General features: G+C 38.9%; 1 protein-coding gene across 2 annotated transcripts in view; it reads left to right on the top strand.

Annotated features, from left to right (window-relative positions):
• Nucleotides 1-411: 411 nt before the first annotated feature.
• LOC139734082 (uncharacterized) overlaps nt 412-14,410 on the top strand; it is a 28,727-nt gene continuing 14,728 nt past the window's right edge. The window contains exons 1-2 of one of the 2 annotated variants that reach the window (XM_071644897.1): nt 412-1,029; nt 6,576-6,884. In XM_071644897.1, coding sequence (XP_071500998.1) covers nt 427-1,029; nt 6,576-6,884 — 912 coding nt within the window. In that variant the 5' untranslated portion in view covers nt 412-426. Of the gene's footprint in view, nt 1,030-6,572; nt 6,885-14,410 lie in introns of both variants that reach the window. The other variant, XM_071644896.1, reaches the window with a different exon arrangement.

Here is a 14,410-nt window from a genome sequence, read left to right as displayed (position 1 = left end):
TACTTTCTCTTTGCATTTAAAACTCTGATTGTTGAGAGTGCTCACTCATGAAGTTACTTTTAAGAGTCAATGTATTACTATGCATTACTATTTGAACTTCGAACTGATATGTCGATTTGAGGAATGTAAATAACTAAATTGTATCCAATAGTACAGTGTTAAACTAAGTTGACTGAGCAAGTGCTGTGTATTCAACAATCACAGTCATGCAAACAGTGTTTGTTTCATTGTTTTATTTATTCATAATTTACGGTTTATAAAAAACTAACTACCGGTACCACAGTCCTTCAAACTGCTCTGTAGCATTGTAGAGAGCTTTGATAGTCAGATATTTCCATATTTGATGTGGTGAATTCAGTTTGACCAATTTAGTTTGTATTGTTTGTTTGTGTTTTATTTGTGCCAGATGAGTCAGAGTTTGGAACGATGGCAGCTGTGAACGCCTCGCCGACACACCAGGAGATAAGGACCACTGGGCAACGGGATAGGCAACATCCGCATAGAGATTTTTCAGAGACCACTTTTCGTACAAGGACTAGCAATTTCATACCTACTTCAACCGCCCACAAAGTAGCTGACTCTAAATATACAGATGCATCTTCAAAGTTCACTGGCAATGAACAGACAAATGGAATGATGGCAAGTGACACAAGACCACATTGGACGGTCGTTGATCACAGGGAAGACGAAAGGCTGGGAACAATTGCCGCCAGTGCTGCTGAGCTTGAAGGAGATAGAAGCTCTTCCATGCAGGTTTACGAGATCCAGCACTTACGGGTGCAGGTGCAGAGTATTGGTGTTCTCCAGGACCTTCTGAGTGATTTACGGGCGGAAAATGAGGCCCTCACGTCGATTGTGGATTCCTTGATGATGGACATCAGGGAGAGAGGTTTCAATATCAGCGGGAGTGTCCAGGAGAGATTGTCCCAGCTGAGGCTAGGCAGCATGAGTGTGCCAGACACTGAGTGGTCTGTAGAGTTGAAGAGACCTCCATATACCTCTCACAGAGAGACAGAAAGAAGAGATCAGGTGGGTGACACAGTGCTGGGTTGCCAACACAAAGTAAGCCGTAACAACCAGTGTATTGGGTATATGTGCTTATATGTATGCAAAGTTACATCAGAGAAGCTACAGGTGGCAAAATCTGTCAGACAAGAAGAAAAAAGATGATATTTTTACATTTTAATCTTTGAAAGAGCCACTTACAATAAAGCTCAATTCACATTTGTGACCGTGCATCACAAAACAAACAAAAAGTCGCACGCACAGAGTGTGTGTGAGGACTGAAAATAGGTGAAATGGGTCAACCTAGCTAGCCAGTCTCGACTTTTTCATATTTTCCAAAAGAGCAAGTCTTCACATTATGCTAAAACTTGGGATCATGTATAAAACGAACAGGAAAGTGTGTTTTTTATTAAAGCAGTTTATCTCGAACAATTTTTTTTCTTCAGAATAGTGTGATTAGGTCTGTCTTTAGAGTCCCCTTTTCATTTCTTAAAACCCCTGTACGTACTCTTCACTTTCAACTCTAATAACTTTAGAAAGGATGATGCTACTGCTTTGAAAGTTAGCATTAATCATGGACAGAATGTGTAAATAAATAGCACGGCTTGGTAAAGATTAGGCGCTTGAATAGACTCTGTGCTTTACAGCCTCTTTTCTCAGTTCACACCTTTCCTGAGCATTTTGTGTGCTTTCTTTCCAATATTTAGATTGAGTTGTACATCATTTTAAAGCTTAAAGTCTGTTCTTTCAGAATGTGCTCTTAGCTGAAAATTCATGTCTGGCGACTTTTTGTTGGTTTTGTGATGCAGGGTCACATTTAAGCGTCCACTGGAGTGTTGCAGAATACAAACACTTGGAATAGAAACTCAGTAGAATTTGATAATTTCAGGCATTCTTTAAAGTTACTGTTCTGCATACCGGTGTAGATATTCTCAGCATCTCAAATGAGAATGGTTTGGATGTAAAAAAGATCTATCCTCCAACATTTTCTGTTCTATTCTTTTGGGTTTACATTTTGCAACTTATAGTGTTAAATGCATTCAGAATGGGCCTATTGTATTTCTTGCTTAAAAGATTTTTTTTTGAATTCCCCTACCCCCTCCCACAAATACCTAAGGCACTTTTAGAAGTAGGAATTATAAGTTGGCAAAAGACTGAGGCAATAACTCCTCTAGGGTGTTGGTGGTAGGGTAATGGGGAGTCTGTGGAAACCAGCTCCCTTACATTACTTCTTCTAGTCGAACACGATCAGATTGTTAGATTTAGGATTTATTTCAGGCATCACGTAATGGAAAACATGATTTTTTGTTAATGGATATTACCGGTATATTATATCATTCATTGTCTGATTTTGCGTCCGACATATTGGAATTTCGGATCTTATCTTGTAACTCTTGAAGGGAATTCATTTCCTGACTGCTAAAAATATTTACGTCACGGCATGCATTTGCCCCTGTATATAATAGAATATATTTGTAAAGAGAGCCGGTCATAAAAGTAGGAATATTGGAAGTGCCGAGTAAACATTTTATTTTGTGCTTCCAGAGGTTGACAGCTCTGTACACGGCATGTGCCGATTGGAAACATAGTCAGAAGTTGCTTAATGAGAGAAAAATGAAACAGATGCCAAACCCTTCAAAAGAAAAATGAAACAGAAATCACAATTTTGATATTAATGGGAAAGATTGAAATTAATTTTCTTTGTTTGACATTGGGGCAGATGAAGAACACAAAGCTAAACTACAAATTCTAGGAAAAGATTAAAATAGAATACATACAGTACGAGAGGAAACTAGAAATGTCGCTATGGCGACTGCTATGCCTCCGCCATAATGCATGATTCTCCTAATAGGTCTAGATAGTACATGTGGACAATGTGTGATTACATTTTCACAAAACTGGCAAAATATTGAAATGACAAGTTTGTCAGAAATGTGTTGAATGTTCACCTTCCTTGAACTTGGTTTAATTGGATGAACAGGAGAGCATGTATTTGGGGATTTTAAGGACTTTAACTTGACTTTGACCCATTCAGACATTTATGCATTGAGTAATTTTCATGGTACCGGTATGGAGAAAAAGTGCAATTTCTGTACTGAATAGTACATTGTTACCATGTTCATCTGGCCTTAGACCCTAAAATTCATAAGATAATCACTTTCAGGTAGAACATGCATAGATATGCAGTAAGTTTCACGATAAATTGAGCCACTTCCGAGATATGGAGGAAAAAGTTAGTTCAGCACTTTCACTTGATCTTTGACCTTTTGACCTTTGAGGCAATAAAAAAAGAAAAAGAAAAAAAAACTCCAGAGAATTTCTATTAGGTTACACATGCAAACACCAAGTGTAAAAAAAAAAAAAACTAATCCTGCTGGCATTGCATTAACATGAGGGAAATAGTAAAATTTTGAAGTGTTGCACTTGACCTTTGACCCCTAACCTTTGACCCCATGAACCCTACATTCTCTAGATAATCACTGCCAGTCAGTACATGTATATATACTATGTTCCATGAAGATACCTTGAACAATTTTCCAATTTACAGAGAAAAAAAAAGAAGTTTTAATACTTTTACTTGACCTTTTGACCTTTGACCTTTGACCTCATGACCCAAACTTTCACCAGAGAATCTAAATTGGGTAATACATGTATACACTAAGTTTCAAGAAAATATCTTCAGGCATGGCATAGATATGGTGGAAATAGTGAAATTTTATGTATTTGACCTTGACCTTTTTGACCCAAAAGTTGATAGGCACAACTTCACCCCCTAATACACATACATGCCAAGTTTCATTAGGATACCTCAACAGCTTTTGATAGTTACCTTGTCGACAAAATTCATTACGGACGGACGGAAAGACGGACGGACGGAAGGGCGGACGGACGGATGGACAACCCGAAAACATAATGCCTCCGGCACCACTTCGTGGCGGAGGCATAATAATCATCAGTTGTAGGAAAAGAAAGTAGCAGAGTTGTTGTCCAATACATTCAATATTGAGAACAATATTGAATTCAAATGGGAAAGTAAAAATTGTTGTTTAAAAAAAAAAAAGAATGGAAAGACCACAGTCAATGTACTCTGTACCAGGTTTCTCTGAGTGGGGGAAGCCCCTGAAGAAGACTGTTAATATGATATTGTGACATGAGACCAGGAAAAAAAAAATGTTGCAGGTAGCTATTTGGGTTGTACCTTGGAGCTGGGAGCTGCTCCATGGTTGCAGTTTAGCAAGCAGTGTGATGCTGGTTATTTAGCAGTGTTGAACTTACAACCCATAATTCGCAAAATATAATTTGCCTTAACTCACTAAACTTTTACAGATTATAGATTTGTGTGTGTGTGTGATTTTTTCCTGAGCTACTTCTCTTATTTTTCTGTTTTCATACAGAGCAGCATACAATGTAGTAAATTAAAATGAGATTTTTCGTTAATTTCAGCTGAAGGAGGTAATTTTGAATGTGACCAGCTGCTGTAAAAATAGATGTTTTTGCGTATGTAAAACCTTTGAGAATTTCGCAGGGAGCTAAGATTTGCAAAATTAAAATGCATGAAAGTGTTTGTCTACACAGAGTATTGAATGCCAGTGGCAATTTGCAAAAGTTTCATGCCACCATAAAGGCCGCCGGTACCCAATTTGCGAAAGTTTCATGCTGTGAATGTTTCTAGTTTTACAGGACATTCTCCACAAGTTTTGGCATTTCTTCATTGCAGGTGGATTTAGTTTCTTGCACTCACTGTGTTTACCCTGGGTAGTTCATTTTCAGCTGTAACTTCAACTAGGAATGTCCAATGGTAATGATATTTGGTACAAAGGAAGAAAGTCATGAATTGTAAACAATTGGCTGCGTAAATAAGGGTAATGAACTTCAAACTGAAGTAAAGGTAAAGGTAGTACTCCCTAGATCAGCTAAAATGTAACTTTCGTACTGGCACTTCCAGAAGGAAAGTACATGTATAATGTTATTGGTGTGATGGATGGAAATACAACTGTACATCAAGAAATATTTCCTTTGTGCACAGAGGGTTGAAAATCAATCCCTGAGGTCAGAGGTCTTGAGTGTTTATAAAATGTTTATAAATATAAAAGCTCATTATACAACCTGTAAAAGATGATATTGTCGTAATGGAAAAGCCAACTGAGCTTTCTATTTGCAATTTTGGGACATGAAATCAGCACACCCCGCCCAAATTGGCCAATAATCATGCAGGCCTTGCATGTATACTGCAATCGGCCCCAATCATTCTGGCATCCTCCCATATGGGGCTCCCTGATTGCAAAACACAAATGGGGGTGTGGTCACATGAACAGCAATTGGGTGCTACACGTGTTACTCTGTTGTCTGCTGTGCTCCACCAGGGGGGTCTAAAGGTTTGCATTATTGAAAATTAATGTAGCGAACATTTTGTTGATAGTGACACACATGAACTATCAATGATTATTACAGGAAGATTGTATCAAGGTCACATATTTCATGAAACCTCATGGGAGCATTTTTTAAAAGCACTGTTTGTTTGTTCATGATACCATTCTGTTGTGGGTGTGACACCATTCATTGATTGATTCTACATGTGACATATCTAATTTGACTGATGCAAAAAAATAAAAAAAAATAAAAAAACGATCAAAAAAGATCCTTACATAATCTTTTTAGCTGTTTATAAAGCTATCATTTTCATGAATTGTGTAAGGCCTATAAATTGTGTAAGGCTATGGCAGCGTTGCTCATCTGTACACTACTGTACGTCTGTTCTCCATTGTACAGCTCAAAGTGTGAATATTTGTTTGCTTTTTAGCAATATACATCATTTGTTTAGAAGGTTCTCACTGATAAAGATTAATTCATCGTATACCGGGGCTCCACACTAGTGGTAGCCTGATGGCCTGGGGCCACTAAAAATTGATGTTGTGACACCAAATTTTCAAAGAGGCTATTTTCTGGTGGCCCAGTCAGGAAGCTAAAATATTTAAAAAAAATCAATTTTTATATTCCCCACTATCATAGGCTGCTACATTTCTTTGTTGGGCCACCAAAATTTCACATTCAAAGATTTTCGTGGCCCAGATCAAATGGGCCACTGTAGAAAAAAAAGTTAGTCTCGAGCCCAGTACATGTAGTTTACACATAGAAATCAATGTAAATTTTGACTGGATAGATGTTTTTTTTTTTTTGGTATGAATGAATGCTTTTATCAGTTCTTTGTTCTATTTGAAGCTTTGCCCAGACATAAAGAATGGGTACTTATAATACTCCAAAATTTTTATGATCAAATGTGCCTTGTTGTAATATCATAATTGTAAAACGCAATATATTTGCGGCATGAAAATTTCTTTGCGAATTGGAGCCGACGGCCTTTCTTGCAGCACAATATTTTTGCGACTTACCACTGGCATCCAATGCATATTGTGTAAGTAAGAACTTTCGCATGCATTTTAATTTTGCGAATGTTGCCCCTCGTGAAATTCGCAAAATTAAAATGTACGTGAACATTCCTTGTTTTACAGTATTCTTGACTACCGGTAAAGATTAACCATCCCAATGTCTCACATGCTCATTGTCAGCAGCTCCAGGAATTGACAGCTCGACTCAGGGAAAAGAATGAAGAAGTGGAGGTGCTCCAGTCGGAAGTCGACACGCTCAGGCAAAACCTAAAGAGTACCAATGACGAGAAGGCTCAAGAGATCGCCCGCCTCACACAGCTGCTGCATGACAGCGCTGTGGACCGCCAGAGTTCGGCAGCGATCTGCCGCTCGCTGAGCGAAGAGACAGAGAACTTGAAGGCCAGGCTCCATTATCTCAGCGAGGAATGCCGAAGACTAACTGCCCAACTGGCTGCAGAATGCGACTTGAAAGCCAAGCGGCCTGCAGAGAGGGTGAGGGAAATGAAACTCCTTTCCATTGCAAAGATATTTGTGTGTGTATGTGTGTGTGTGTGTGTGTTTGTGTCTCTTCTTGTATCCAGGGACCTGGTACTGAATGTGAGAAACCTGAATCAGTATGGAGCCACCTACTCTCCCGATCCTGCAGGCAAACTCTTCAAAAAAACAAGACATTTCTTCATCTCTTAACAACTGAAATTAACATTGTACCCAATTTATGAAGCATTTTTTCCTATTGCATTTGCAATAGATGAGCAACTGTACATTGTTAAAATTATATAGTAACACAAATACATGTATCTCCCATACAGCTGTACTGCTCCAAAGATTCATCGTGGTTTATGATTCGTGAATATTCGCATCCCTGTCGGTGTGAACAGACCATGATGTTATCGTTCGTTTGCTACCTATATGTGTTTTTAATACAGTGAATATTGTCTCTTGAAATGCTGCTTTTGTGTTTGTATGTGTGAGTGTGTGTGTGTGTGTCCACATTTGTGAATAAAATGCCCAATATTGGGGCACCAGATGTGGATCATACAAAATTTTGACCATCAATCCCACCTTCCCCCCTCCCACCTCCGATCATCGAAAGCTACAAATGTCCTTATCTCAGTAAAGCGTCAGGGATACGAAAAACTCGTAAAGACCCATTGTGTATGGCTTTATACATTCGATGAGTGTACACTTTATTTGCTGATGGGCAGTTTGATTCTAGCAGGCCTTCTCGAGTCATGGTTTTTGAAAATGTGGTGGTGCCAGTGAATGGACAAGGCCGGTGAAACGGGGGGGGGGGGGGGGGGGGGGGGGGGGGGGGGGGGGGGGCTTTGTGCACCTGGCTACTTTTGTGCACCTGGCTACTTTTTGTGCACCATACAAAGGAATACATAAAGGTGTCATCACTTTGGCCCCCCCCCCCAAAAAAAAAAAAATACTTTTTTTAACCCAGAAGTACATAAGTGGCACTTTTATTTATTATTTTTTTCTTTTGCTTGTCAGCTGAAGAAACCCAGAAGTGGAAAGAGAAAAATGAGCTGAAAACCTTTTTTTTTTCTTTTGCTTGTCAGCTGAAGAAACCCGGAAGTGGGAAGGGAGAGATGAGTTGAAGACCTTGTTTGTGTGTGTGTGTGTGTGTGTATGTGTTTGTTTTTTTGTTTTTTTGCTTGTTAGCTCATGAAACCCGCAAGTGGGCCCCCCACTTTTGAAAATGCTCCGCCGGCCCTGATGGAGATTGACTAAATTGGGTCTGAAACCTTCCCACCACACAGAATCCCCATACTGCTGGGTCTGTACTCAGGGTAGGTTTACAGTCAGAGGCAAATGGCGATGGTGGCTGTCATGACGATGGGATAGGAGACAGGGCCATGGATGAAAGAAGTCATATGGTTGACATAAACGAGTACGGAGAGTCAACATGGCACTACAAACCCGTTTGCTTGCTTGCATGAAGCAGCTAACACTCACTCCAAGGCAAGAAATATGAATCGGGCACTTGCCCACTCAGAGTTGTAGTTTAGGGCCAATGCCAAAAGGCCCACTTGTGGTAGTGGGAGATAAATCTGAAAAATATGAATGTTGCGGTCAGCTTTAGTGCAGTACAGATGCATCACCTCTTCTAAACAGAAGACTATCAACACTCATAAGCCAAGTTCAAATATATGGGGGTGTTTACCTTTAACAGGCCATGTTTATCTTCACTCATGTGCTGTCCAATAAAGTTCATGTTGACATGCGCTCATCTGACTACCGTTGATATGACTCCTTTATTTTCCCTACAAATTTCCTCCACTCAGCCATTGTCTGTGCCTATTGATTTTGGCATATTTTTTGGTTGTGTGTGTGTGTGTGTGTGTGTGTGTGCATGCCTGATTCTATTGTTTAGGTCCTTGCTTCTCAACTATCTTTAACCTGACACCAACTCTCTCTTGCAATTTGTTTTCAAGGCCCATTTAGATTAGAATTTACCAATAACTTTGTGGTTTTTTTTCTGACCTGAGAGAGTCCATTTTTTAAAAAGAGTGAAAAATGCTCTCATTTTTTAGCCCTTTGTTCTTTGTATCCATATTGTATGATTGCTTGTGTCCAGTGGCGTATCGGGGGGGGGGGGGGGTAAGGGGAGCATGTGCCCCGGGCGCCACTCCTTGGGGGCGCCAAAAACGAAAAAACGAACGAAAAAAAGAAGAAGAAGAAGAAAAAGAAAAAATCTCGCCCGGACCGGGGGGGGGGGGGGGGGGGGGGGGGAACCAAATCAAACAAGATTAAAAACAAAACATGATGATGATGCGGACAAAATGACAATAGCCGGGTTCACACGTACACCAATTAGCGGGATACAAATCTCGAGATTTGCATCGCGATCGTCATCCCGAGTTTTTTGCACGTGTGGACAGAAAAAACCCGAAAATTAGCGGGATAAGCATCGCGATGCTAATCCCAAGAAATCTTGCGCTGGTTCGCCAATTAGCGGGATAATTGGCCCCGCGCTGGTACGTGTGAACGGTCGGGATTACAATCTCGAGTTTTTACATCCCATCATGCAATGCGCACATCACAACAGCGAGGCCTCTGCGAAGAGGTCCTTCACCTCTTTGGAGCACAACAACAACAGCGCGCGAACCACACCACTGACGCGTAAAAGACAATAGACAAAGGTAAGTGCGCGCAAGCAGTGATAGAGAAGGGCGCTGTGTGACCCTATCGGCAATTAGCGGGATAATTCGGTACGTGTGGACGCTCGCCAAATTAGCGGGATACCGATCGCGATCGCCATCCCGCTAATTTGGTACGTGTGGACGCTCGCCAAAAAACTCGGGATGAGCATCGCGATCGTCATCCCGCTAATTTGTACGTGTGAACCCGGCTACTGTTTATTGTGTTCACACAAGAATTCCATGTTTTGTAAGTGGAAATATAAAAAGAGATAAGAACAAAATGTGATGATGACGCGGACAAAATGACGATGTCTATTGTGTTCACACATGCTATTTTATATTTAGCAGGCAAAATGTTACACGGAGCAGCGACTGCAATATCTTACGCTCCGAAGCGATTGCCGATTGGATTAAAAGAGGGCGCCAACAGTTTCGAATATACGGGGGAGGTGGGAGGCGCAAAAAACCCAAATCAAACAAGATAAGAACAAAAGCTAATGATGACGCAGAAATATACAAATTTCGGCTCACTCGCTCGTACTAATTTAGAGTATTTTTACAAGTCCTCAGTTTGTTGGTATAAATCGTTATTTATAAGGCCGTCACTTTATCTTGATGGGAATTGTAGGTTTAATAGGCAAAAAATGACAAGAATTCCATGTTTTGTAAGCTGAGATAAAAAAAATTTCGGCTCGCTTGCTGCGCTCGCTCGCTAAGATTTATCAATAAAAAAAAGATAAGAACAAAACGTGACGATGATGCGGAAATATACAAATTTCGGCTCACTCGCTCGTACTAATTTAGAGTATTTTTTCAAGTCCTCATTTTGTTGGTACAAATCGTTATCTATATAAGGCCGTCACTATATCTTCATTAGAATTGTAAGATTTAATAACCAAAAAATGACAATAATTCCATGTTTTGTAAGCTTAAATACACAAATTTTCGGTTCCCTCGCTGCGCTCGCTCGCCAAAATTTGAATATAAAAAAAGAGGTAAACAATTCGTGATGATGACGCGGAAATATACAAATTTCGGCTCACTTTAAAGTCACTACCGGGATGGGGTTGGGGTTGACTTTAACACTTTTTCAGAAATTAGGGGCGCAATTTTCGCGCTTGCCCCGGGCGCTGTTTTCCCTAAATACGCCACTGCTTGTGTGTGTTGCAAAATTTTTGAAAGCCTTTTAATTGCTAAATTGAGAACTGATTCTAGAATTGGCATTGTGTTTTAGAAGATTAAAACTCTTTTTCTTAATTTTTTTTTTTTAATTTCCTGTTTTGTGCAGTTCTTAGTTGGTTCCATCCTATTTTTTTTTCAAAAATAAGATATTCTTTTGTATAAAGATATGTAAAACCTTAAAAAATTCAAATAGTGCAGATTTTACAATGATAATTTTTGCAATGTTCAAAAGTCCCCTTTTAATAGGACTTTTATGGATATTACATGAAAATTTTATAACTGTGGAAAATTAGAGACAATTTGATACTCTGCTGAAATTACCAATTACTAACAACATTGGATATTTTCAACTACATGTTCAAATTGACTTAAAATAAACCAAACAAACATTAATGACTGAAATTTCATCAGAATTGGACAACTTTTTTTATGGCATTTTAAAATCTTCTATGTTTTTTTTCTTCATCCAGTCGTGATGATTAGTCACCATCACTCATTCTAAATAAGGTGGTAAAATCAACACCCTATCGGTTCCCTATTGACTTTAATTTCCTCATTTGAATTGGAACAAGAGGAAAGACATAATCTTGCATGCAGGTCCAACTTAGCACATGACTGTTGACACTGTTCTCAAAGTATTAAATTACACAGAATGTCTACATACCGCACAGAAAGTGAATTTGACAAGAGTAGTGTCAGTAGTATTATGTCATATCAAGGGGTTCTACCAGCTGAATATTGTAAAAGGCAGTTTTAACAATTTAGGATTAAGGACTTTTGGCTACATTGCCAACCAAGCACATGATATTTGATGATGTTTTTGTGTGTGCATGCTGTATATCGATTGGAAACTTAATAATGAGGAATGATGTCATCACCATATGGTGGTGACCAATTGCATGTGGTGAAAAAGGGGACAGTTTGATTTAATGCTGTGGCTTCCCCATCTCAAGTGGGAATCTGATGAAACTTCTCCCTTTTTATTGTTTAATTTTTATACTATTATTAAAAGTCATTGGACTAGAGCGAGTAGTCTTGCATTTTGACTCTGCAGTTAAATCAGGAACTTCCTAAAAACGTGATGTATATGTACAGTAAAGTGCAGACGAGGCTGAAACTCCCAAAATAGTTATAGAACATCTCTATAGGCTCATACATCTCCATGACTTGTGGTTGCAAAGAGGACACGAAGTACTGAAAAGTCTCCGAGACTAATTACCAGGGCGTAATTTATCACCCGTGAAAGCCATGCAATCATACCAAAAGAGAAAAAGCAACAGTGCTATGCACTGTAAAAGTGGATGTTTTCGCACGACTAATTTTTTGCGCTTGGCTGGGTAAGAAGAGTTTCACGCATTTTTAATTCCACAGACATAAACTACTGGGACATATGGGAAGCACAAATGTTTGTGTGCTTTTATTTTCATGCTAGTTTCTGGTTGCGCAAAATGTGCGAAAATTTCCACACCACAAAAATTTCCACTTTTATAGTACACTTTTGTGAAAGCTGTACATTCATTTACAGACCTTTCTTACCTTTGTTTTGTTTTGTTTTGTTTTTGTTTTTTTAACAAGCTGTTATTGGCAAAAAGTGTAATTGATCTTTAGAAAGAAGGATATCAGTGATATGACTAAAATAGCTCTGTTTATAAAACACCTACAAAAACTAGATCCTTGTTATGTGATTGGTTGTTTGATGTTGTTCATTTGTCCCATTTTAAGTCATCATTTCACTTGTGCAATTGTGGCTCCATTTACCGTGCAATCTTGGGTCCATACTTGTAGGATTTGCTCCATTGCACTAACACTGAGAACCCAGCACACTACATGCATTAGGGCCTATAGATGTGTTTGTAGTGTGCATGCGATCCAGCGCACTAGAGCATTTAGCGCTCAGTGAGCACTTTCTCAATCTCAGATCTTGCACATTCTCTCGTTTCTAAATTCATCAAAACATCAAATGACAAGGATCTATTTCTGTGTGTTATATTCATAAAACAAATAAATATTATGTCTTTCATTAATGCAGTGGACAGCAACTGGGCTGTGCCTTGTTGAATGGATCATTTCATCTTTCACCTCATGAAATATTCAGTTCATTGCACTCATAAACATTGACTTGCTAGTATTTAAATGATGCCAGCTCAACTTAAACGTTCACACACCTGTAGTCCCGAATTCACGAAGGTGGTACAAATGAAACCATGGTTTAAACCATGGACAAAAACCATGGAGCGCCAAGTGTCGCACAGAATATTTTGTTACGAAATTGGTCATTTCGTCGACAAAATGACCGTTTCGTTAATAGAATTATCATTTTGTGGACGAAATGTTCATTTAGTTACAAAATGTTGTCATTTCGTTACAAAATAATCATTTCATCGACGAAATGACCATTTTCGTAACGAAATATTCCGTTCGACACTTGGTGCTCCATGGTTTTTGTCCATGGTTTAAACCATGGTTTCATTTGTACCACCTTCGTGAATTCGGGCCATTGAGTTTGCTTGACAGGGTGTGAAAGAAATATAGACAGACAGGGGTGTAAATACAAAAATACTTGCATGCAGTTCTAGCTCCCTTGATATTTGAAGACCAGTTGAGAAATGTGTCTTGTGAAATGGGTAGTTGGGATTCCCAGTCTCACTATAGTTTAACCCGTTGAGGACGGTTTGATTATGCTACAACACGCATTTGCCATAGATACCTGAAAGGAGCAACAATATGTTTGTAGAGACATTAAGGGGGGGGGGGGGCAGGGACAAGGCTCAAAGGTCTGTGTTATATCTATTCATGAAGTAGACTTGGTATCACAGGCTTCTGTAAAATAGCCTCCAGAAATTTATTTGGTGTCCTTCACACAATCAAACAGGTTTTCCACAACAGAACCATTGAAATTTAAAAGATCAGAAGCCTTAAAGGGATCGTATAGTTTTGGTTGAGACATAATTTCAGGTTTCTAACACTCTTTGGTGAGATAATGAGAAACCTCTTATGAAATATGAAGGAACATTTAATTCTTTGAGGAATTCAACGCTTATTTGATGAAAATTGGTTTTGAAATGGCTGAGATATCCTAAAAAGAACAATTCTAGTAAAGTGTGGGACCCACACTTTATTAAGATGGCTTTGTTTTACTTTGTTTTTTGATGTTTCAATCATTCCAAACCCAATTTTCATCAAATAAACTTTGAATTCCTCTTAAAATGGTATGCTCCGTACTATATCATAAGTGCTTTCTTGGTATCTCGCAAAAAGTTAAAAGCCCAATTCTCATCTCCACCAAAACTGTACATTCCCTTTAAAATGTAGGGTTATTGCATGGAAAAGAGTTCAGCTGTATTATTTACATGTACCAGTATGCAGACTCATGTCTGTCTATTTCAGAACTGGAAATGTTATCTTGTTCCCACAGGAGAGAGGGAAAAAAAAAACAAGTGGATGTAGTTTTGCATTCTTCCTGTTTGAGGCAGTGCCAGTTGTGTTATGCCTCCATTGTGATTTCATACAAGTATGGGCCCTATATTTTTTCATGTGCTTTCTTTTAGTACCATGGACTTGTAATTTCCAGTGCTTTTGCTGTCTTCTTTTGTTTTGTTTTTGTTGATGTTAAGGGAAAATTTTAAACCATATGCTGGTTCCTTCCTGACATCATTTGCGTGTTTCAATCTATTTTAAACTCAGTAT

Source organism: Diadema antillarum, unplaced genomic scaffold (genome assembly GCF_040938485.1).
Source record: "Diadema antillarum isolate AM-2024a unplaced genomic scaffold, OU_Dant_1.0 seq00000508_RagTag, whole genome shotgun sequence".
NCBI classification, from domain to species: Eukaryota; Metazoa; Echinodermata; class Echinoidea; order Diadematoida; family Diadematidae; genus Diadema; species Diadema antillarum.
The sequence above is the reverse complement of the archived record's forward strand: the minus strand, read 5'-3'. Positions and strand labels throughout refer to the sequence as shown.